This window comes from Martes martes (genome assembly GCF_963455335.1).
Source record: "Martes martes genome assembly, chromosome: 4".
Lineage (NCBI taxonomy): Eukaryota > Metazoa > Chordata > Mammalia > Carnivora > Mustelidae > Martes > Martes martes.
In genome coordinates, this window is record NC_137891.1 from 114,414,984 (window position 1) to 114,440,952 (window position 25,969).

General features: G+C 36.7%; 1 protein-coding gene across 1 annotated transcript in view; it reads right to left on the reverse strand.

Moving 5' to 3' along the window:
• The window catches only part of BRDT (bromodomain testis associated), a gene marked incomplete at both ends in the record, with an annotated part of 62,634 nt that overhangs the window by 12,404 nt on the left and 24,261 nt on the right, over positions 1–25,969 (reverse strand). Inside the window, 3 exons of the mRNA XM_080799912.1 lie at positions 13,819–13,919; positions 20,532–20,703; positions 23,857–23,915. Of these exons, the coding sequence (XP_080656038.1) occupies positions 13,819–13,919; positions 20,532–20,703; positions 23,857–23,915 (332 nt within the window). The remainder of the gene's footprint in view (positions 1–13,818; positions 13,920–20,531; positions 20,704–23,856; positions 23,916–25,969) is intronic.

Consider the following 25,969-nt stretch of genomic DNA (forward strand, 5'->3'; position numbering starts at 1 on the left):
GCACAAGAACAGATCAGCAACCTGGAGGGTACAGTAATGGAAAACAATCAAGCTGAAAAGGAGAGAAACTAGTAGTAGTAGTAGTAGTAGTAGTAATAAAAGATGAAACAAGACTTAAGGAACTCAGCAACACCATCAAGCATAATAAAATTCACATTATAGGAATCCCAGAAAGAAGAGAGACAGAAAAGGGGAGAGAAAATTTATTTGAAGAAATAATAACTGTAAACTTCCCAAATCTGGGAAAGGAACCAGAAATCCAGATCCAGGAGGCATAGAGAAGCCCCTAGCAAAATCGATCCAAGGAGGTCCACACCAAGACACATAGTAATTATTTTATTTTTGAGAAGATTTTATTTATTAATTATTTATTATTTTCAGAAACTGAGAGAGAGAGAGAGTGTGACAGAGTGAGAGAGGGAACACAAGCAGGGGGAGTGGGAGAGGGAGAAGCAGGCTTCCTGTGGAGCAGGGAGCCTGACACCAGGCTTGATCCCAGGACCCTGGGATCACAACCTGAGCTGAAGGCAGATGCTTAAGGACTGAGCCATTCAGACACCCCGACACATAGTCATTAAAATTGCAAACTATAGTTTTAAAAGCTTCAGAAGAAAAGAAAACATTTAAGGGAAAGCACCATAAGGCTATCAGCTAATTTTTCAGCAGAAACTGTATAGTCAAGAAAAAAGTGGCATGATATATTCAACATGCTGAAAGAAAAAAAGAATCTGTAATCAAGAATACTCTATCAAGAAAGCCTATCATTCAATAAAGGAGATAGAGAGTTTCCCAAAGAAAAGTTAAAAGAATTCATTACCACTAAACCAGCCCTGTGAGAAATATTAAAGAGGACTCTCTGAGTGGAAGAAAGACCGTAATTAGGAGTAAGAAAAATAGGAAGCAAAAAAGCAGTAAAATTAAGTATAGTTACAAAAATTAGTCAAGGGATTCACAAAATAAAAGAATGTAAGGTGTGATACCATATACCTAAAACTTGGTGGGGGTAGGGTGGACAGTAGTAAGGAATAGGTCCAACCTAAAGGACCATCAAGTTAATATAGACTGCTATATGCATAAGTTATTACATACATACATACATACATACATACATACAAACCTAATAGTAACCAAAAATTAAAAACCAGTAATAGATATGCAAAAAAAAAGAGAAGAGAAGAGAATCCAAGTCTATCACTAAATAAAGCCAACAAACTGTGTGAGAAGAGAACAGGAAAAAATCAGGAACAGGGAAGACCTACAAAAATAACCATAAAACAATCAACAAAATGGCAGTAAGTCCATACCTATCAATAATTACTTTGAACGGAAATGGACTAAACACTCCAATCAAAAGACAAACGGTGATGGAATGGATAAAGGAGAAAGGCTCACCAATATGCTGTCTCCAAGAGACTCATTTCATACTAACGACACATGCAGATTCAAAGTGAATGGATGGAAAAACATTTACCATGTGAATGGAAGAGAAAGGATAACCTTGAGAGCAATACTTGTATTGGACAAAACAGACTTTATTCTTTTTAATTTAATTTTTTTAAACTTAGTGTGGTGTATTTACTTCAATAGATTCCTATACAGAAGTGGTTCTCAAAATGTGATCCATGGATCTTTGAAGGTCCTCAGACATTTGTAGGGAGTTCACAAGATCAAAACTCTTTCCATAATAATACTGAAACATTATTCACACCGTTTTCCCTATGTTGACATTTGCCCCCAAGGTACAAAAGTAATGGTTGGTAAAACTGTTGGTCAGGGGCACCTGGGTGGCTCAGTGGGTTAAAGCCTCTGCTTTTAGGCTCAGGTCATGATCTCAGGTCCTGGGACCAAGCCCTGCATCAGACTCTCTGCTCCGTGGGAAGCCTGCTTCCTCCTCTCTCTCTCTGCCTGCCTCTCTGCCTACTTGTGATCTCTCTGTCAAATAAATAAATAAAATCTAAAAAAAAAAAAAAAAAACACCCATTGGTCATGAAAACATAGCAATTAGTGACCTCAAACTATATAGTCATTAGTCATTGTATTCTTTACTGCCACACTTTTCAGTGTGAAAAAAATCCATTGTACTAAAGAACATTCCTGTTAAAGCTACAATTATTTCATTAAATGTCTACCCTGTAATGCCCCTCTTTTTTAGTTTTTAATTTTTTTTTAAATTAACGTATAATGTATTCTTTGTTTCAGGGGTACAGGTCTGTGATTCATAAGTCCTTCATAATACACAGCACTCACCAACAGATACCGCTCCCTCAACATATATCATTCAGCCACCCCAACCCTCCCACCCCCCTCCACTCCAGCAGCCTTCAGTTTGTTTCCTGAGACCAAGCATCTCTTACAGGTTTGTCTCCTTCTCTGGTTTCGTCTTATTTCATTTTTCCTCTTTTCTCCTCTCTTCCCGTATGCTCCTCTGTCTTGTTTCTCAAATTTCAAATATCAGTGATATCCTATGATAACAGTCTTTCTCTGATTGAATTATTTTGCTTATTTAGCATAATACCGTCTCATTCCAACCATGTTGTTGCAATTGGTAAGATTTCATTTTTTGATGGCTATGTAATATTCCTCGGTGTGTGTGTGTGTGTTTACCACATCTTCTTCATCTATTTATCTGTTGATGGATCTACATTCTGTCCATAGTTTGGCTATTGTGGACATTGCTGCTATAAACATTCGGGGGCATGTGCCCCTTTGGATCACTACATTTGTATTTTTAGGGTAGAAATACCCCATAGAATGATTGCTGGGTTGTAGGGTAGTTCTATTTTCAAAAATTTGAGGAACCTCCATACTGTTTTCCAGAGTGGCTGTACCAGCTTGCATACCCATCAACAGTGTAGGAGGGTTCCCCTTTCTCTGCATCCTCGCCAACATCTGTCATTTCCTGACTGGTTAATTTTAGCCATTCTGACTGGTGTGAGGTGGTATTTCATTGTGGTTTTGATTTGTATTTCCCTGATGCCAAGGGGTGTTGAGCACTTTTTTATGTGTCTGTTGGCCATGTGGATGTCTTCTTTGCAGAAATGTCTGTTCATGTCCTCTGCCCATTTTTTGATTAGATTATTTGTTCTTTGGGTGTTGAGTTTGAGAAGTGCTTCACAGATTTTTGATACTAGCCCTTTATTTGATATGTCATTTGCAAATATCTTCTCCCATTCTGTCAGTTGTCTTTTGGTTTTGTTGACTGCTTCCTTTGCTGTGCATAAGCTTTTGATCTTGATGAAGTCCCAATAGTTCATTTTCATTTTTGCTTCCCTTGCCTTTAGAGATGTGTCTAGCAAGCAATTGCTATAGCTGAAGTCCAAGAGGTTCCTGCCTGTGTTCGCCTCTAGGATTTGGATTCCTGTCTCACACTGAGGTCTTTCATCCATTTTGAGTCTATTTTTGTGTATGGTGTCAGGAAATGGTCCAGCTTCATTCTTCTGCATGTGGCTGTCTAATTTTCCCAACACCATTTGTTGAAGAGACAGTCTTTTTTCCATTGGATATTCTTTCCTGCTTTGTCTAAGATGAGTTGATTATGGAGTTGAGGGTCCTTTTCTGAGTTCCCTATTCTGTTCCACTGATGAATGTGTCTGTTTTGGGCCAGCACCATACTGTCTTAATGATTACAGCTTTGTAATAGAGCTTGAAGTCTGGAATTGTGATGCCACCAGCTTTGGTTTTCTTTTTCAATGTTCCTTTAGCTATTCAGGGTCTTTTCTGGTTCCATACAAATTTTAGGATTATTTGCCCCAGTTCTATGAAGAAAGTTAATGGTATTTTGACAGGGATTGTTTTGAATGAATAGATTGCTCTAGGTAGCATACACATTTTTTGTGTATGTGATTTTTAAAATATTTTTTATTATAATCTTGTTTTATGTTCATTTAGCCAACATATTATTCATCATTAGTACATGTTGAACAGCACTAGTGATAGTGGAGATCCCTGCCATGTTCTTGACCTTAGGGAAAAAGCAGTCAGTTTTTCCTCACTGACAATGATATTCGCTGAAAGTTTCTCATAGACGGCTTTTATGATATTGAGGTATGTACCCTCTATCCTTACAATGTGAAGAGTTTTAATCAAGAAAGGATGTGTTGTACTTTGTCAAATGTTTTTTCTCCATCTCCTGAGAGTATCATATAGCTCTTATCCTTTCTTTTATTAAGTAGTATATCACATTGATTGATTTGCAGTTATTGAACCAACCTTGCAGCCCAGGAATAAATCCCAGTTGGTCATGGTGAATAATCCTTTTAATGTGCTGTTGGATCCTACTGGCTAGTATTTTGGTAAGAATTTTGGCAATCATGTTCATCAGGGATATTGGTCTATAATTTTCCTTTTTGGTGAGGTCTTTGTCTGGTTCTGGGATCAAGGTAATGCTGGCCTCAGAGAATGAGTCTGAAAGTTTTCCTTCCATTTCTGTTTTTTGGAACAGTTTCATAAGAATATGCATTAATTCTTCTTTACGTATTGGTAGAGGGGTGCCTGGGTGGCTCAGTCATTGAGCATCTGCCTTCAGGTTGGGTCATGATCCCAGGGTCCTGGGATTAGCCCCACGTCAGGCTCCCAACTCCGTGGGAACTCTGCTTCTCCCTCACCCATTTCTCCTATTTGTGTTCCCTCTCTCAATGTCTCTCTCGCTCTCTGTCAAATAAATAAATAAAATCTTAAAAACAAACAAACATGATTTTAAGATTTTATTTATTTATTTGACAGACAGAGATCACAAGTAGGCAGAGAGGCAGGCAGAGAGAGAGGAGGAAGCAGGATCCCTGCTGAGCAGAGAGCCCGATGCGGGGTTCAATCCCAGGATCCTGGGATCACGACCTGAGCTGAGGGCAGAGGCTTTAACCCACTGAGCCAGCCAGGTGCCCCACAAACATGATTTTAATTTCCCCTGGGAAGCCATCTGGCCCTGGGCTCTTGTTTGTTGGGAGATTTTTGATTACTGCTTCAATTTCCTTCCTGGTTATGGGTGGATAAAACAGACTTTAAAACAAAGACTGAAACAAGAGACGTAACAAGAAGATATAACAGTTGTACCTATCTATGCACCCAAGATAGGAGCACCCAAATACATAAAGCGGCTAATAACAAACATAAAGGAAGTAATTAATAGCAATATAATATAGTAGGGGACTTTAACACCTGACTTACATTGATGATATATTATCAAGATGGAAAATCAAGAGGAAACAGTGGCTTTGAATGACACATTGGATCAGATGGAGCCAAAAGATACAGTCAGAACATGCTATCCTAAACCAGCAGAATACCCATTCTTTTCAAGTGGAAACACAGCACTCTCCAGTATGGATCACATGTTAGGCCACAGAATAAATCTCAACAAATTCAAAAAGATCAAAGTTATGTCACACATCTTTCCTAACCACAACATTATGAAACTAGCAGTCAACCACAAGAATAAATCTGGAAAGAACACAAATATATGGAGGTTAAATATCACGCTACTAAACAATGAATTTTTCAACCAAGAGATCAAAGAGGAAACCAAAACATGTGTAGGGACAAATGAAAATAAAAACACAATGGTCCAAAATCTTTGGGATGCTAAGAGGGAAGTTTTTAACAATACTGGCCTACTTCAAGATGCACAAGGAATCTCAAATTGACAACCTAACCTTACACCTAAAGAAGCTAGAAGAATAACTACAAACAAAGCCTAAAGTCAGCAGAAGGAAGGAAATGATAAAGATTGAAGCAGAAATTAGTGAGATAGAAACTTTTCCCCTAAGATTAGGAAAAAGACAAGGATGTCCATTCTCATCATTTTTATTCAACATAGTTGGAAAGTCCTAGTTTTAACAACCAGACAAGAAAGGGTGTCTGGGTGGCTCCGTTGGTTAAGCAACTGCCTTCAGCTCAGGTCATGATCCTGGAGTCCCAGGATCAAGTCCTGCATCGGGCTCCCTGCTCAGATGGAAGTCTACTTCACCCTTTGACCCTCCCCATTCTCATGCTATCTCTCTCTCTCATTTTCTCTTTCAAATAAATAAATAAAATCTTAAATAAAAAAAACAATCAGACAAAAAGAAATGAAAGGCATTGACATTGGTAAGGAAGTAAAACTTTCACTATTTGCAGATGACATGATACTATATTTAGAAAACCCCAAGTACTTCACCAAAAAAACTACTAGAACTGATAAATGAATTCAGTAAAGTCACAGAGTACAATAAAATCAGTATACAAAAAAAAATCTATATGCAGAATTCCATCGCATTTCTATACATTAATAATGCAGTAGCAGAAAGAGAAACTTAAGAAAACAATCCCATTTACAATTGCCCAAAAATAGTAGACATTTTAGGAATAACTTAACCAAGGAGGTGAAAGACCTCTACTCTGAGAAGGATAAAATACTGATAAAAGAAACTGAAGATGACACAAACAAATAGAAGGTATTTCATGCTCATGGATTGGAAGGACAAATATTATTAAAATGTCCACACTACCCAAGACAATCTATAGATTTAATGCAATCAATATCAAATATAAATACAATTTTTCACAAAGCTAGAACAAATAATCCTAAAATTTGTATGGAACCATGGAGGCCTAGGTGGCTTAGTCAGTTAAGTATCTGACTTTAGCTCAGGTCATGATCCTGGAATCCCAGGATCAAGCCCCACATTGAGCTCCCTGCTCAGCAGGAATTCAGCTTCTCCCTCCACCCTTCACCCCACTCATGTTCTCTCTCATCCTCTCAAATAAATGAATAAAATATTTATTTAAAAAATCTGTATGGAAACAGAAAGACCTCAAATACCCAAAGCAATCTTGGAAAAGAAGAATGAAACTGGGAGTATCACAATCCCAGGTTTCAAGATATGCTATTAAGCTACAGCAATCAAACCAGTATGGTACTGGCACAAAACAGACACATCAATCAATGGAACAGAATACAGAACAGAGAAAGAAACCAATGATTAATCTTTGACAAAGATTTACAATCACATTTCATAAAATGTATAGTTGAAAAAGTAGATATGCACAAACTATTATTCCAAACATACTTAGGTTTTCCAAAAACTGAACTATCAGTTTTAAATTTTAAATTAATTAAAATATAAGGCTTAAATCTCAGTTCCTCAGTTGCACTAGCCACATTTCAAGGGCTCAATAACCGTATGTGGTTAGTGGCTACCACAGTGGACACTAGACAATGCAAGTCTAGAAGGCCCTTCTAAGAGTTAAACTGCCACATTCTCCAGTACGGATCATGTGTTATACCACAAAACAAGTCTGAATAAATGTAAGGAGACTGAAATTATATCAAGCATTATTGCTGACCACAATAATATGAAACTAGAAATCAATTACAAGAATAAAACTGGAAAATTCACAAATATAGAGATTAAACAACATGCTACTACTGAACAACCAGTGGCTCAAGGAAGAAACTTAAAAAATAATAACTATCTTGAAACAAATGAAAATGAAATACTACTAGCAAAATGTATGGGATATAGCAAAAGCCGTTCAATAGGGAAGTTTACAGTGATAAAATCATGAAACAAGAAAGATCTCACATAACCTAACTTTGTACCTCAAGGAACTAGAAAAAGAAGAACAAAGCCCAAAGTTAGTAAAAGGAAGGAAATAACAAAGATCAGGGCAGAAATAGTTTTAAAACACAAGAAAAGATCAATTAAACTAAAAGCTGATTTTTTGAAAAGACAAAAAAAAAGTAGACGACTTCAGTTAGATTCACCAAGAGAAAGAGGATTCAAATAATCAGAATCAAATGAAAACTATTATAACTGATACCACAGAAATACAAACCTAAGAGGCTAAATGAACCATTATAAGTCAATGAAATGAACCTGGAAGAAATGGATAAATTTCCAAAAACATACATATCTTTCAAGACTGAATGGTAATGAAACAGAAAGTTTGAACAGACTGATTTCTAGTGAGGACAAAAAGTCAGTAATCAAAAGCCTCTAAACAAAAATCCAAGAACAGATGGCTACACATTTAAAGAATACCAGTCCTTCTCAAACTCTTCTCCTCCAAAATAGGAGGGGGACTCTTCCAAATTCATTTTATTTTATTATTTTTTCTTCTTTTTCAAAGATTGTATTTATTTATTTGATAGACAGAGATCACAGGTGGGCAGAGAGGCAGGCAGAGAGAGAGGAGGAAGCAGGCTCCCTGCTGAGCAGGGACCCCCCCCCCCCCAATGTGGGGCTTGATCCCAGGACCCTGAGATCATGACCTGAGCCGAAGGCAGAGGCTTTAATCCACTGAGCAACCCAGACGCCCCCCCCCCAAATTCATTTTATAGCCAGGATTACCATGATACCAAAACCAGGTAAGGACACAAGAAAATTATATAGACCAATATCCTTGATGAACACAGATAAAAAAGTCCTCAAAAAAAATTAGCAAACCCAATTCAACAATACATTAAAGGGATCATATACCACAATCAAGTAGGATTTACTCCAGCAATGCAAGGATGGTTCAACATCCACCAATCAGTATGATATACCACAATAACAAAATGAAGAAGAATCATATGATTACCTCAACTGATACAGAAAAAGCATATGACAAAATTTATTTATGTGAAAGGCGGTGGAGGGAAAGATGGAGAGAGAAACCCAAGCAGACTCCAAGCCAAGCACAGAGGCCAATGTGGGGGCTCGATCCCATGACCCTGAGATCACAACCTGAGCTAAACCCAGGGGTCAGATGTTCAACCGACTATGCCACCCAGGTGCACCAACAGCTGTTGGGGTGATAAAAAGTCCCAACAAAGTGGGCACAGAGGTAAGGTGTCTCACACAATAAAAGCTATATATGACAAGAACCACAGCTAATAACATACTCAACAGTGAAAAGAAGAAAGATTTCCTCTAAGATCAAGAACAAAATAAGGATGCCCACTCTTGCCAATTCTATTGGACATAGTATTATAAGTCTAGCAAGAGCAATTTGGCAGGAAAAATAAAATAAAGGCACTCAAATCATAAGTAAAACAGTACTTGCAGATTACATGATAGTATACAGAACCCTATAGGCTCAACAATAAAACCCTATTAGAAGTATTAAATTCAGTAGATTTGCTAGTAACAAAATCATTATACAAAAATTCATGCTGTTTTCATACACTGATGACAAACTATTAATATACAACAAAGGGGTGAGGAGTATAGAATGAGCAAAGGATAGTCTCTTCAATAAATGGTGCTGGGAAACTGGACAGTTGTATGCTCTGTACAGCAAAGGAAACCAACAAAAAGGTCAGCTACTGGAGAAAATATTTGCAAATCATGTATGTGATAATAGGTTAATATCCAAAATACATAAAGAACTCATACAACTCAATAACAAAATACTCAAACAATCCATTTAAAAAGCAGGCAAGATCTGAACATTTTTCCAAAGAAAATATACAAATGGACAACAGGTCCATGAAAAGGTGGTAAACATCACTAGCCACCAGAAAAATGCATATCAACACCACAATGAGGTATCATTTCACACCTGTTAGAATGGCTATCATCAAGAATATAAGAGATAACAAGTACTGGTGAGGATGTAGAGAAAAGGGAATCCTTGCATACTGTTGATGGGAATATAAACCAGTACGGCTACTACTGAAAACAGTACAGAAGTTCCTCAAAAAATTAAATTAAAAATAACCATAAAAAGGAAGGAAATCTTGCCATTTGTAACAACATGGGTTGATTTGGGGGGCATTATGCTAAGTGAAATAAAACAGAAAAATAAATAATGTATGATTCCACTTATATGTGGAATCTAAACAAACAAAAAAAATGAAACCAAACTCAGAACAGATTCGTGGCTGCCAGAGGAGTGTGGTGAGGAGTGGGGAAATTGGGTGAAGGGGTCAAAAGGTACAAACTTCAGTGATGCCTGGGTAGCTCAGTGGATTAGGCCTCTGCCCTCAGCTTAGGTCATGATCTCAGGGTCCTGGGATTGAGCCCCGCATCGGGCTCTCTGCTCGGTGGGGAGCCGGTTTCCTTTCTCTCTGCCTGCCTCTCTGCCTACTTGTGATCTCTCTCTCTCTCTGTGTCAAATAAATAAATAAAATCTTAAAAAAAAAAAAAGGTACAAACTTCCAACTATAAAATAAGTAAGTTCAGTAGATGTAATATATAGCATGGTGACTAATAGTTAATAACACTAGATTATATTTGAAAATTGTTAAGAGAATAGACCTTAAAAGTCTTCATCGCAAGAAAAACAATTTGTAACTGTGTGACACTAGACTTACTGTGGTGATCATTTCCACATTACAAATATTGAATTATTATATACAAATAATGAATCACTATGCTATACATCTGAAAACTAACACTTCATGTTTATTATATCTCAATTTTAAAAAAAAGAGTTAACCTGCCTACTGTGTAAGGAAAGAAGAGGATTATATAATACCTAAACATCCTCTGTTGAAATTTATTTTTTTATAATTTTCTCCATAGTAAGTATGCTTCATTGCTCTTTTCATATTTTTCCATGAAATACTAGGGAGAAATTTGTCAAGGGTCCCAGATAAAGCATAAGGAAATGTGTGACTAGATATACTCATGGGACTTTAACTTCTGTCCCAAAGAAATAAAAGGAGTCAGACATCACCAGTGGTTACCTAGATGTCCTTCGGAAGTGTTTGCCATATGCTGCCAATAAAATCTATTCTGTTCTTACTCATGGAACAGGCTAAATACCAGTTGCAGAATTCTTATGACTACTCGGTCATTTAAAGCATCTCATCTTCAGGGGCACCTGCATGGCTCAGTGGGTTAAAGCCTCTGCTTTAGGCTCAGGTCATGATCCCAGGGTCCTGGAATCAAGCCCCGCATTGGGCTCTCTGCTCAGCAGGGAGCCTGCTTCTCCCTCTCTCTCTGCCTGCCTCTCTGCCTACTTGTGATCTCTGTCTGTCAAATAAATAAATTAAAATCTTAAAAAAAAAATGAAGCATCTCATCTTCAGATAGAGGTTTGAGGCAACCATGGTAAAACCTGGCATTATATTAAACAGGGAATAAAGGAAGGATGAAAATTGGTTTCTAGCTTTGTGCCTAAAATTTTTACTAAATTCCAATGAAGTTTTGGCTGGTACTAAAGCAGTAAACTTCATATGTGAGTTTGGAGTACACGACAGTTTTTCAGGTATCACAAAGAACAGGAAGACTAGAAAGGTGGAGATGAGAATGGCAAGTATTCCTCATCAAAGTAGGAATATAATTATAAAATGAATATCGGGGAGAAATGAATAGTTCAGTTGCAATGATTTACAAGGCATCTAGTTAGGAATGAAAAGCTAGCTGGGGTATCACAAAGGTGTTTAATGTTCATTCTGTAGTCGAAGTTAGAAACCAGTGGTGTTTTCATACAGATGAGTAAAATCAGAGGAACACATCAAGAGGAACATAATCCTTAAAGTAGAATGGATTAGAATAAGGAGGGTCTCAAGTCAGACCAGTTATAAATGTTAAAAAGAGCTCAGATGAAAGGTGGTAAATACTAGTTTGTGAGGTGGAAATAGAAAAGGAGACATACTGGAAGTGAAACTCAAAAGAATATAGCAACTCCTTGGCTGCAGGACACTGAGAAGTCATCAAAAATGTTTAAAAAGTATAGGAGGTCAGGATTAGAAATACATATTTGAGTTATCTGCAGAGAGACTAAAACTGAAATCACCATAGTGGATGTTCAATCAGATAAAGAAATAGAACATCCTGGTTTCTTACCCTATGAAGACTTTGGGAAGGATGCAACAATTTTAGAGGTCACTGGTTCCTCTGATAGGGAAACAACAGGGACAGAAGAGCAGCTAGATGCTAGGCAAGACTAAGGCACTGGTTGTCACTTGGGGGTGATTCCCCTCAGCCCAGGAAAGACACATGGCAATGTAAGTAGATGCTTTAGGTTGTCCCATGGGGGTGGGGGAAAGGGTGCTACTAGCATCCAGTGGGGGAGAAGTTAAGGTTCCAGCATTTTACAATGCACAGCCCTGCCTCTGAACAGACTTATCCAAGCCCAAAATGTTAACAGTATTAAACGAGAGAAACCCTGGTTTAAAATGTAAACAGGTAGTAGGAAAATACAACAAAAAAGGAATAATAGAGACCACAGAGATGGCAGGAGACCTCCATAAGAAATCTGCTGAATACAAGAGAATTAAGAACAGAGATGAGTTAGTGTTGGTAATAAGAGAGATCTTTTCCTGAGGCTGAAGTAAGAGAAGAATGGCAAAGCCAGGGTTTGAGTAAAAAGACCAGAGGTTCAATGTTTGTTGAAATTTGTTTTAGTTCCAGCTCTTATTTGAGCAAGATGCTTGAACCACCTGAGCTGTAGTTTAGGTACACAAACTAATACTAAAAAATCTCTTCTAGCACTGATACTCTATAACTTCTCTCCTAAATAGGAGGTAACACTGAGCAATGGTGGGGAATATCAAGAATGGAAACAGTTTGCTCTGAAGAGAACAAGCCACATAATCCTACTCCTTCTTAAGCTTTCATTTCAACAGTTCAGTTTCTGCTACATGCTAGGCATTAGAAATAAAGTAGACATGTCACTTTTACCTATGGCACAAACTGCAACAGTATGACACATACATTACATGTTTTGCTGCTTATTTTGCCCTTTTGGAAATTTCCTTATTGTTTTCAAACTTTATTTTGGGTCAGTCAAAATTATAAACAATTATGTTATGTTAGAAACAAAGATTATAGTTAAGCCAAATATTTAAGAGATTCTGTGGTACTATTCTTTCCATTGTAAAGGGGATGGGCAACACTTCTGTTATTAAAACAAAGACGAGTAAAACAAAAAATTAACTTTGGATATCAGAAGAGGCACTTTTTAAAAAAAATAGATTTTATTTATTTGAGAGAGAAGAGTGCATGCAAGAGCACAGCTGAGGAGCAGAAGCAGAGGGAGCAGACTCCTCGCTGAGCAGGGAGCCCAATGCAGGGCTCGATATCACAACCCCGGGATCATGACCTGAGCTGAAAGCAGATGCTTAACCAACCGAGCCACCCACATGCCCCAGGAAAGGCACTTTTAAAAATGATTCTAATGAATAACAGAACACCCAAATTCAACATAATCTTTGATGATAATAATTATTAGCACAAAATTATCTAAGAAAATTAGAAATACTAAGAAAACACAAGGACTAAATCAGTATGCTCCATATGGTGAAATGTTAGATATTCCTAAGTGTGGGCAAACACTTAGAAATAATAAAAATTGTCCTCTGATGTCCTTGCAAGGAAAAAATAAAGGAAAGAAAGAAAGAGATGAAAAATGGAAGAGAGGAAGGGAGGGAAGGAAAAGAGGATATATAAACATTTCCTTCATAGTAAGTTTTTGAGAATGACTCAAATGCCTAGAAGAACACCTGATATATCTAAAGCGTCCCAAATGTCTACAATATTTGTTGAAAGAATGATTGATGTGTAGTTTGAGAGTAAGTGCACAAAAGATTCCATTAGGAAATCCCCCATAACAGATTCTAAAAGACAGCTTTATGACATGCTTTAACATTAGGATAGCTAGCACACACCAGCATTACAGAACTTACATTAAACACAAGTGTGAGAACTTATGGTAGAAGGGAGACGGAAGGTGTTGTTCACAAGTAAATTTTTAAAAAAATACACCAAAAAATACTTTTTTTTAATTAAATAGGCCTAGAGATCCAAAATCTCATTCAAGTTAAGTCTGAAAATACCCCTTGTGCCACCTCCATGTTTAGTTTTTAATCCCTTCAAGATCTGTGGGGGAAAAATAACATCACTCTTACCTTCTGCATGGATACCTGACATTCAGATTCTAACACCGCTGTGTCATTATCACCACACTGATGCATCACAGTTAGACCGTTCAAACGCTGTTCAGAATCACCTAGATGCACACATTTTTAGAACAGTATAATCAAGAAACTTCATCTTGTTTGTCCATAATTTGACTTTCTCTCCCTTCCTGACCCCACCCCCAGGTCAGAAAACTATGAAAACAAAATGATTAATTTTTTATGTGGTTTTAACTTTGGAATATTCTTAGTTGATGAACTGTTATACTGTAAAATAAACATTTTTCACTTGAAATTTATGTCCTCTTGTTTTGTCTACATTAAGGATAACTGACACTGTGGCTCGCCCACCAAAATCTGTTCCACCTGTCTCCATGGTACAGCAGTCTTCTAGTGTGCAAACTGACCTCAGCTCCAGAGATAGGTTTTCATTAGGCTACCCCAACACCAGTGAGTCATTTAGGAAAGAGCAGGCCTAAGCCAATGCAGGGCTCATAGGGAAAGATACTTCTTGGTGAAATTGAAAACAAAACACAAAGAATGGAAGAACTAAGACACTAAATATCTAGAATAGCTAGTGAGAAGAGTATAAAATGTAAAAGGTTGGCTTGATTCAGGCGAAGAGGACAAACTATGAAATCCTATTAGCTGTTAAACTTTCATACAAATATTTCATTTATTATTGGTAAAGATAACTATAGAAAACGAGCTTAGGCCTTGGTCAAACCATGCCTAAATGACCTACTTTTGGACTAGTGATTGTATATGCTAACAAAATAACTTCTATCATTCAAGCCATCCTGAACTGACTTTTCTGTCATATGCAACCATGAACATTCTGATGCATGAACTTACTTGGGTCATTTCTCTTTTAGTTCTCCCTAATACTTTTCTAAAGGCCCTAACAAGAAGCAAAAGGACAAAGTAGACAAATGAAAACTACGCCGCTATCTTTGTTAACTGATTCAAGTTCACAGAAATCTAGGCACTTACATATTGTAGGAACTTACATTTAAGCTTCTACTACTCATCAATCCCTTGACTGATTCTCTGGCCAAATCCTACTAGTTGAAGTTGAGGCTTGAAGAAGAGAGGAACATCAAGGGATAGGAGTGAGCACAGAAGGGTGAGAAAAAGGTTACAATGGAGGCATGAATGACAGAACAAAGATTAAATTTGTAAGTCCCTACATAGCCCAATATGCCTATATTTTCTCAGTTCAACAAGGAATGGAAAAAATAGGAAGTTAAGCTTTAAGTTTACAACTACATACCTTTTGTGCTTAAGGCGAGATATTATTTAAGATTATTGTAAGAAGTAAAAAGAGCATGTATGTCAACAGAAGTAAGTTCTAACCGACTCTCAGTTGGCTGAGGTAAGTGGTGGCAGCGCTATTACCAAGAGTTAAAGAGGAATAGCATGGCTGCCACCTGGTCACAGGCTCTGTGCCTACTCCACGCACACATGGCAAAATGTCCAGGCCTACTGAGACAGAGCAGTGCATTGTCTTTTTAATTACTATTTTCCAGAAATGTGCTGGATAGGAGGGTAACAACTGCACTCTGCAAGACAGAGTTGCTAACCTTCATGAATACAGAACTGGCTGCCTTCACAAAGAACTAGAAGGATCCTGGCGTCCTTCACTGCATGATGAAAAAACTGGACCTCAACCTTGATGGACAGCTAGATTTCCAGGAATTTCTTCATCTTACTGGTGGCACAGCCACAGCCTGCCATGACTCCTTTACAAGGTCTACCCGTTGGTGGAAGTGAAGCTGAGGGGCTCTTGAGCCTGGCTGCCAGACCACTCCTTTCCTTCAGAGCAGCCTCCTAGTCATCTCCTCCTCCTCACACCCTACACATACCCTGAGCCCAGTGTCCACTGTGGCATGCAGGCCAGTCCTGTTGGTAGATAAAAAAGCAACAGTGTTTTACTCTAAAGCAAAAAAAAAAAAAAAAAAAAAAAAAAAATTAAAGAGGAAAGAGTAAAATGTGGGGATTAAAATAGGGAAATTCAGTTTTGGCATGCTATGTTTGACATGCCTATGTGATGTTTAAGAAAAGAGGTTCATTAGAGTTGTATAAATATGTATGAGGCCGGGATGCTTGATTTGTAAAAATGAGACTAGAAGTCACAGACACCAAGATCACTCAGGCAGCATGTATAGCTCACTGCCTCCCAACCTTTTACAGGTTATAACAAGTAGAAAATAATCAATGTACGGCAGACCTGGGTAAATGGGAAGGCTGTTCCAAGACTACTGCTATAAGTTGAGGGGATCACTACGAGCTTAGTAAACCTAGGCTTTGGAACATGGCTGAAATACTCTGAAATAAATAAGATAAAGGCTAATGATGTAACTCAGAGTATTATCAGCATTTAAAAACGGGTGGATACCTGCAAGGAACACTCAAAGAGATGGGATGATGAAGAAAACAGTGTCACAGAAGCCTGCCAAGTATGTCAAGAGTCCAATTCTCTGAAAAACATTCTTATGGGGATGACCCTTTGGTACTGCAAAACACCACAAAACTTCTCTTTCATCAGACTTAAGTTTTTCAACCTGCACCAGTATGTAGCCCATATTCTCTGAGCCATTGAAGCTTATACTTTGTTTTTAAAATCTAGCATATATTTATCTTTTGCAGACCTGCTTATTCTACCCTTGTAATTTTTTTCAACCTTTCACTTTTCTTTCTTCCCATTACTTCATTTTTTTTTCCTACTACTGCAAAAACCCAACTGGTCTCTTCTTTCTCTGGGCCTTATGGCCCATTCTTCCAACTGGCCTATATAATATTGGCAGATTAATTACCTTGAAGCACACCCTTTGCTCAAAACAAACAAACAAACAAACAAAAACCTTCAGTGCTCCCCAAAGACTATACCGTTACCATTAAGTCCAAAGTCTGTAGATATCAAGGTTCCTTATGATCTGAATCTGGTCTACCTTTCCAAATTCATTCCCCCATATTCCTATTCATCCAACCAAAGCTTTAATCACATCCAATTATTGATTGCCTAAATACCTTCATGCATGTTGTTTCCTCCATCCAAAATGCCTTTCAGTCCTAGATATACATAGATAAGTCTTACTTCTTCCTCCAATATCCAGCTCAAATGATACTTAATCTGTAAAATACACATCTGCCAAAGAGATCAGGTAATTTCGCCTTCCTCACCTCTTTAAATTTTAATTTCTTTTAGGGAACATTATTTTTACTTCGTATACCAGTTGTTTATTTCTCCTACTTGATGGCAAACTCTTTGATTTACCTTTTCATTTGCCATACTCATAATCATATGACAGTATAAATATTTGTTTTTAAAGAATTCTTAATATCATTGAGGGAAGATTTAAAAGCTGGAAATGAATTTGGAAAATGGGTAAGTTATAAGGATAAGGCTAGTAATCCTTTGTAACTTAAAACTTCAACTTATTGTAAGGAAAAAAATATGGGCATTTTCCAGTTCATGCAGAGATGATGGCAGTCGTTTTGAAAAAACTGATTACACTTGATTCAATTTCTTAAAGCTTTTATGTACTAACATTTTGCCAAACTTTTTTATTAAGAAAGTGTAAGTGAAAAAAAATTTATTGTTTAAAGATTTAACTAAAAATTTATTTCCATCAAGATTAAACTCCAGGGGCACCTGGGTGGCTCAGTGGGTTAAGCCTCTGCCTTCGGCTCAGGTCATGATCCCAGGGTCCTGGGATCGAGCCCCGCATCGGGCTCTCTGCTCAGCGGGGAGCCTGCTTTCTCCTCTCTCTCTGCCTGCTTCTCTGCCTACTTGTGGTCTCTGTCTGTCAAATAAATAAATAAATAAATAAATAAATCTAAAAAAAAAAAAAAAGATTAAACTCCAGAAAAGTAAGCTTCTATATACATGTTAGCTTATACACATTTGCAGTTTCCCTTGGGCATAGTGCCACCTACAGTTGGCAAATGCAAACCACTCGGTTCTGAAAAATTTGGTAAATGCAATAGAACAGCCACTCTGGCATCATCCAAGCATTCCTCTTATACAATATTCACACAAATTCCTTTTACTCACAATCACACATAAATCAAAATTTAAGTAATACAGTAAACTTGCCCCAACTGAAGGCTTAAATATTGAAAGCCTGACTTTTCACAGATAGGATGTTCTAGGATGTTTTCTTAAAATAGGAACAAAAGATCATCTTGACTGCATTCTTTGTTTTCTACTGTCTAGTTCTTCTTCAGGGCTACCCCTACCAATCTTCTATGAATTTACTCTAATGAAAACAACACCTTTCTCTACCCTAGCTCTCTCTGATCAACCTTTAAAAATGTCCAAATCTCTGATTCAAAAACTCAAACATAATGAAAAAGTCTCCCCCTCTTACCAAAAACCCCCCATCATCCCCACACACAAAAAACCCACAAAATAAAACCCCCCAAAACAAAAACAAAAACTATCTTCCTGTTAAAGCCACAGCTATCTTCTCCACCAACAAACTTCCTGAAAGAGTCGTTTACATTCAAATTCCATTACTTCTCAACTTACAAAAATCTGGCTTCTAACCCAATCATAATGACCACTAAAAAACCTTTTGCAAAAGCAAAAAATCTCACACTGCTAATTTTAATCCTCTCTCCTCACTCTTCATCTTACTTTAATGCACTCCAATATACTCTTGTGGTACTTTTATACCTTTGTGATTTGATGACATCATCTTTTTTTTTTTTTTTTAAGATTTTATTTATTTATTTGACAGAGAGAGAGCACAAGTAAGCAGAGCAGCAGGCAGAGGGAAAGAGAGAAGCAGGCTCTCTGCTAAGCAGGGAGCCCGATGCAGGGCTTGATCCCAGGACCCTGGAATCATGACCTGAGCCGAAGGCAGCCGCTCAACCAACTGAGCCACCCAGGCGCCCCTATGACATCATCTTTTTAACTTAACTTTTTCCATTTTTACTGTGGAAGGTTTGTTTCCTAGAATTTTGCCCTTGACCTTTCTCTTCCTGCTCTATACATCTTCCTAGGTGTTTTCATTCATTGTCTGTTCAAGCAGCTTCTATACACTAGTGATTCCTAAATTACAGTTCTCATTATACCACGTTAGTTCTAGAAATCTATTTATAGTTGCATATTTCCAGTTAGATACTCCAGTACCTCAAACATGTCCAAAGTGAGCACTGCCACTTAATGGCAGTCCAACTACTGGAGGCCTTGGTGAGACATTCATTCTAACAAAGCCTATCAACTGCACCACAAAAATATTTTTCTAATTCATCCACATCCTTTCCATACTTACTGCCTTAGTTACGGTCCTCATAATTTCCTTCCTAGACTATAGCACTCAGCTTCTTTACTTGATCCCAACTACACCAGAGCATCTTCATCTTAATCTGCCCCTTCGTAGTTAAGCAGCAATCACTTCCTAATATAAAATCTAATTTTGTTATGCTCCTGTTTGAAGTTACTTGTATACAAAATAAAAAACTCAAATGGAACACCTGTATTCAAGGTAATTATTGACCTAAAATTACAACATCTTCAGTTATCCTCCTGCATAATTTGAAAACCTTTTTCCAAAAGGGACAGATGTAAATATTTCATACTCTGGATCTTCATTTATTTTTATTCTTGGGATGCCCTCCAGTGTTACTTTGGGAAGAGCTAAAACTTGAGTTAAATACAATATGGAATACTCAAACACAGAACAGTAGGGAACTATCACTGGAAGCAATAAAGGAGGACCAAAACTTCTCTGTTCCTCCTAATCTGTGCTATAGTAAAACAATGTAGAAATTTCTTCTGCTTTGGAGAAACCCCTGTCATTGGAAGGCCAAATACAAACCAGTAAGCAGCCTAGACAGAAGGAGAAATGGATAAGGAATATTCACACCTGTCTCTGGGCTAGACCTGAATAGTACTGCAAGATTCAGGTACTCCTAGGCTTAGCTCATCAGTATCAGAGAATTATCCTTTGTGCCATACAGCAGCAGGAGAATCAGGATGAGATAGGCAATACCTTCACTTCTGACAAGACTAATAGACAGGATATTTAGTCAAATGAACCAAACAATATAAAAATTTAGCCAGATTTGGAAGATGTTTTGGTAAATGGGAACCACTGCCAGGCAAGTATTTCTAGCCCATGTTTCCTTAGCTGTAAACTATTTCTCATGTATATAACTTAATTTCTCTACCTATAAAATCTCTACCTTTTCCATATTCCGTCCTACCTTTCCAACACAAATAGGCATGGAAATCTGCAGAACTTAGGAGTATGGACTCTGGCAGAGACAGGTTTTCATATATGGTCTATGCCAATGTATATATCCTACCTGAATATAAGTTGAGTGTGAACTGCACATATAAATTTTCTTATTCAAAGGTAATGGATGGGAAGTAGAGGGTGACAAACCATGAGAAACTCTTAACTATAGGAAACAAACTGAGGGTTGCTGGAGGGAAGGTGGGTGGGGGGGATGGGGTAATTGGGTAATGGATATTAAGGAGGGCACATGATGTGATGAGCACTGGGTGTTATATGCAACTGATGAACTATCTCAAACTAATGATATGTTGGCCAATTGAATTTAAATACAATTTTTTAAAAAACCAAATGTATTGAGTACCTTTAGGTATAAAGCAGATAATTTCTAACAATGTGCTTCAGTGATTATTTCTAACCTGGAATTTATTAGTTATTTACCAGTTAGTTTTTTACCTGAGGGAGGCAGATTTTGTAAAGGTGAAATGTTTTTCACACTCTGTAAATTTTCTACTTCTTGATGATTAAATGCTAACTGGTGGTGATTTGGTGGTGTTTCACATGAGTATGAAGTCTGACAAACAAGCGTAGTTTTTGCAGATGCTTTATCTTGCGCAGAAGATTGTATCTGTTAAGACAAAAGATAAATAAAATTGTCTTTCAGAGTTTTAACTACACAACAGGTTTAACTAAAAAAAAAAAAATAGAAACACAAGAGGAGAAACAATTCTAGCTTCAAAAAATGGTGTTACTTAAGTCATACAAACTTATAAAGTGTTAATTATCCCATTCTTATAGACGAGTAAACCAAGGTCTGGAAAGATTAAATGACTTGGCCATCCTATAGTTCTAAGTAGAGTTAGTCGAAGCTTATAATCTTAGTTAGTAATACATACAAACTTAAGCATTTATTAAATAGTGCTGCTTGGGGCGCCTGGGTGGCTCAGTGAGTTAAAGCCTCTGCCTTCAGCTCAGGTCATGATCCCAGGGTCCTGGGATCGAGCCCCGCATCGGGCTCTCTGCTCAGTGGGGAGCCTGCTTCCTCTTCTCTGTCTGCCTCTCTGCCTACTTGTGACCTCTGTCTGTCAAATAAATAAATAAAATCTTAAAAAAAAAAATAAATAAATACTGCTGCTTATTTTCCAATGTCTTCCTGTGAGCTATGGAAAATAAAAACTGAGCTTTTAAACCAAATCTAGAGACTAATCCACTTTCTTTTACTCCCTTTTTGTTACTGAATTATAGACGTAATGGGAAGGGTGGGTAAAAATCACAAGATAGTTGACCTGTAAGACTATCAACAAATTCTGATCAATTTACTAGGTAAAAATTGTAGTGTTATAACAGCTAACATTTTTTAAATGCTTATAATATATGAGGCAACAGGCTAAACCCTTTATATAGCTCTTCAATTCTCACAATAATCTCATGAGTTTGGTATAACTATCCTCCCCATTTACAGTTTGCAATAGGACTTAGGTATAATACAAGCAACTTACCAAGAATCTTAACATCTGTTCAGTTGCAAGCTAAGTTATAGTACCAAAGCCCAGGTACTTTACCTAGCTTTAAGTTGTAGATAATACAGAGACTAAGAGTCTTTCTCTTAGTTACAGTGAATGAGTAGATAAGGCGAGTGTATGAATACCTATCCATGCTAGCATGAATAACACTAATGCCATAAGAATGTTTATCCCAACCATAATACAGACCCAAGCCCAAAACTTAAAAGTCAAATGCTGAGGTTTAACTAAGCAAAACAAAACAAAACAAAAAAACACTTTTTGAGACACACAAATATATGCATTTATTCATATTCCTTTAAAAAATCCTTTTATTATCAAAGGGCTTTTTATCCCTCAGTGAGGGACACCAAAAAAATTCTGGCCACAAACAGATTATTATGCAGCATTCTATATGCTACATATGGAGAATGCTTTCAAAATTCATTGATATAATTTTGATTCCTCTAATACCTATGGCAATAGACTGTTTTTTGTTCCTACTCAAAAGCCTTCAAGAACTCACTCTTGCCTACCATATTAGTTACGACTTCACCTAAGTATTCAAAGCCCTCCCTGTTGTATTTCCCAAGCCAACTAATCTCTTACAAATACCCTATGTTGCCATATTTCCCTGAACACCTCTTGTGCTTTTTTGCCTCTCTTCATGCTACTACCTCTGTTTAAAAAAATAAGTCCTCATGAAAAGAAGAGCCATCTGTACCCCAATGTTCATAGCAGCAATGGTCACAATCGCCAAACTGTGTAAAGAGCCCAGATGCCCTTCAACAGATGAATGGATAAAGAAGATATGGTCCATATATATAATGGAATATTATGGCTCCATCAGAAAATGGTTTTATTTTTGATTATGTTAACATTTAGTGACGGTAAAATTATTAGAGTTCAGATGTTAATAGACTAAATATATATATATAGATAAGTATATATAAAAGTATATCCCCTGTTGAATTTCATTGGCTAACATTTTATACATTTGTATAGAATTTTAAGTGATTTTAAGAAATATCAAAAGTATGTGGACATACACATAAACACATGTGTGAACATAGGCATGCACGTGTGTGTTATATGGACAGAAGGTGTACCCTAGTGTGTTCATCCTATTTCTCAAAACAAAGCTTGGGTATAAATCTCAGCTCCTGAAAGACACTTCTTAGCAATCCTTTTTTTCTTATCAGTACAGCATTTGTTCTGCCACTATGACCTTGGCACATTTATCAGATATTGTTTCTTACACAGTATACCATCCACCCATCAAGCACTTGCTAAATAAAACTAGATTAAAAGAAAAATAAAGTCCTTATTTTGTGTCAATGTATTAACCATTTCTTCCTTTTCCCTGTAGTTTAAAACCCATTGTAAGCGCTCCCTCCTTCAGGCAGTATGTATGTTCCTCTTTACTTTCTCAATAAATTATGAATAGAGATTATAGCACTAATCATGCAACCCCTTAACCATGTGATTTTATTTCTTCTCACAACTGAGGGCTCCCTCAAGACAGGTATTTATGTTGTACATTCCTAACCTAGTTACGTGAGGTTAAATAATTTATAATATAATAAAGGTATATATCTGTAATTCTATACTTGAGAAGGGTACAGAGGATTAAAAATTTAATGAAAATGATAACCTGAATTAGTAACAGATAAAATTACTTTCTATCCTTTTCAAAGCACGTCATTTACTAATCATAGATGTAATAAAAATTAATAGCTGTTAATTAAAAGCTTTATCTTAAACCCTAACTACCATTTTCCTACTACCCTTAGAAATTCCACCTTACTGTACACACCCTATATCCTACTGTGTGCATATAGGAAAAGCAAGGCCTTCCCTCTGTATTTAGACTCTCAAGATTAATTCTAAACTTCTATAATTTGTTCTACTAATCTGTCTGATTTATAGAAGAGTTATACCTTATTAGAAAAAGGTAGCCAACTAGTTCCTGTATTAATTTTCTTTACGATGAAATTTTTTTTTAAGATTTTATTTATTCATTTGAGAGAGTGAGCAAGAGAGCACAAGCAGGGAGAGGAGCAGAGGGAGAGGGAGAAGCAGACTCCCTGAAGAGCAGGGGGAGAGGGGCTTGATCCTGGGACTCTGGGATCATGACCTGATATGAAGGCAGATGCCCACCCAACTGAGCCACCCAGGTGCCCGAATTCAAAACAAATTTTAAAGAATTTACTACTACACCAGTGAGTCACAGCATACATTTTAAAATTCTAAGGTAAAAAATGGAAGAATTAACTTACCTTTACTTGTTCTTTAGGAGAATCGTTCTGTTTTACTCCAGTAAATTTAGGAAACATTTCTGCAAATGTATATAAAGAAATACTACAATATTTACCAGCTTAAAAACTTACCATTTAAATTATAAATGATTTTCATATTAGAAATAAAATGGCCATTTCAAGAAAATATCTTTAATACCAACCTCTTAAATCAAGAAATTCTTACAGTTAACCAGGTTTTTGACCTTTGAACCAGTCAAAATTCTAAAGTAATACTTGCTTTTTGAAAGGGATATTTTCTTTTCCACATAATGGAATAAATATCCACTCACAAATTTCAATTTGGATTATTTAGGCAAAAAGAACAGCATAGTAAAGAGTTTGAATAATAGTTTAAAAAGGAACAAGTTATAACACAGATAAGGTTTTAAACAAGTAGGTTGAATTATAGTAAAACCTTTTTATCAAGCAGCCATAAATATAGCCATAAGGGACTTAATTAAATAATTAAGAATTTACTATAAGAGAAGGGTATGTCACTAATCTGAGTCTTTTATGAAAAGTGAAGCTATTTGATTTCATGGCAAAGTCTGCTCTGCTAAGAGCACTCTAGGAAAGACCCTAAATGATCCTTTATTTACTCTGTAGCTATTTGGCAGCCTCAATTATGTAGCAACAAATGGTTTTTATACTACCTTCTTTACCTTTAGAAATACCTTTACGGCGGACATTGGTGGGAGGATAGATACAAATGAGATCTCTAAATCGGTGCTCATAGGTTCCTCTTTATCTTACAATTGGTTCTGGTGCTTTCCTCCCCAATCATAAGCCTAGGTCAATGTGGTAAAGCACCAAACCGGCAGTTAATGCCTTGATCCACCTTTCCAGGTAAGTATCCATGAGCCACCTAAGCATTATTTGCCTTGGGCTCCAGGGCACCACAGCTGGTTAACATCAAATCTTATTCAAACTTAAAACATTCTAATTTTAATAATTACCTTCTGTCTCCTGAAATGCCATCAGTTTCCACTGGATGTGTTACTGTTCTTTCCTCTCCTAAAATGTTTGATGCTGGACATTGTTAAAACTGCTAAATGCCACTCAATTAAGTGCTTTAATTTAAAGAATTCAAGTATTTGAAATGACGAGAACCATCTTAATGTCACTCCTCTAAGTATTATTTAAGTGTTGGGGGTTAGGTGGAAGGGAAGAATACAGAGAGCAAAGACTGAGGCTATAGATCCAAGGAGCTTTCACATTTAGAGGATAAATTATGGTTTCGGCTTCGAACAAAAAAAAAGACTTCATTAATATGGTCATATACTATATGCACATCTACACATCTTAACTATTCAAATATGCAGCTAAACTACATTATTCTATGATTTACATAAACTCTTAAGTATAAACTTAAAGTAAAATATGACATACCACATTAGTGTTCTACTAAAAAATTCAAGGGCATTATTTAGTTTTTTGATATATAAAAATAAAGCTCAGAATTTTAAAAAATAGCATCTCCAAGTCTGAAGACACTAGCAAAAGGCATGAAAGAATTTTTAAATGGAAAAACCAGAATGGTAACTATAGACTTATTGTAGTTATTATTTTGCAATGTATACAAATACTGAATACTACGTTAAACACCTGAAACTAATAATAAACTATCGTATGTCAATTATACTGCAATAAAAAAGTCAAAACCACTCAATATAGTATGTTTCATAAAAGTCTTACAGACTATGGATAGATGAATAATGATAGACTAAACTCAGCATTTTGGTTCTCATTCTACTCTTACATACTTGACTTTTCAGGAGTGTAGTGAAGTAAAACTGTTTATTTCTGCTTATTTATGAGTTCCTGGACTTTGCAATTAAAAGAACAACATACACATTTTCACTACCAAGCTTAAGACATCATTTCAATTAGTGAAGAAGCCCCAGGTCTTGAAAATATTAATGAAATTGAGCAGTATAGTGGTAACACATACACTGTCAACTAATTCTCCAGGGAACTGTGATGAAATGCATACCTACCTTAAGAAGATTGAATCAGATAATAAATGTGAACTACTAAACGAACACATATCATGCATGTTATGTAATATGTTCTATTTTCACATCTTTCCTTA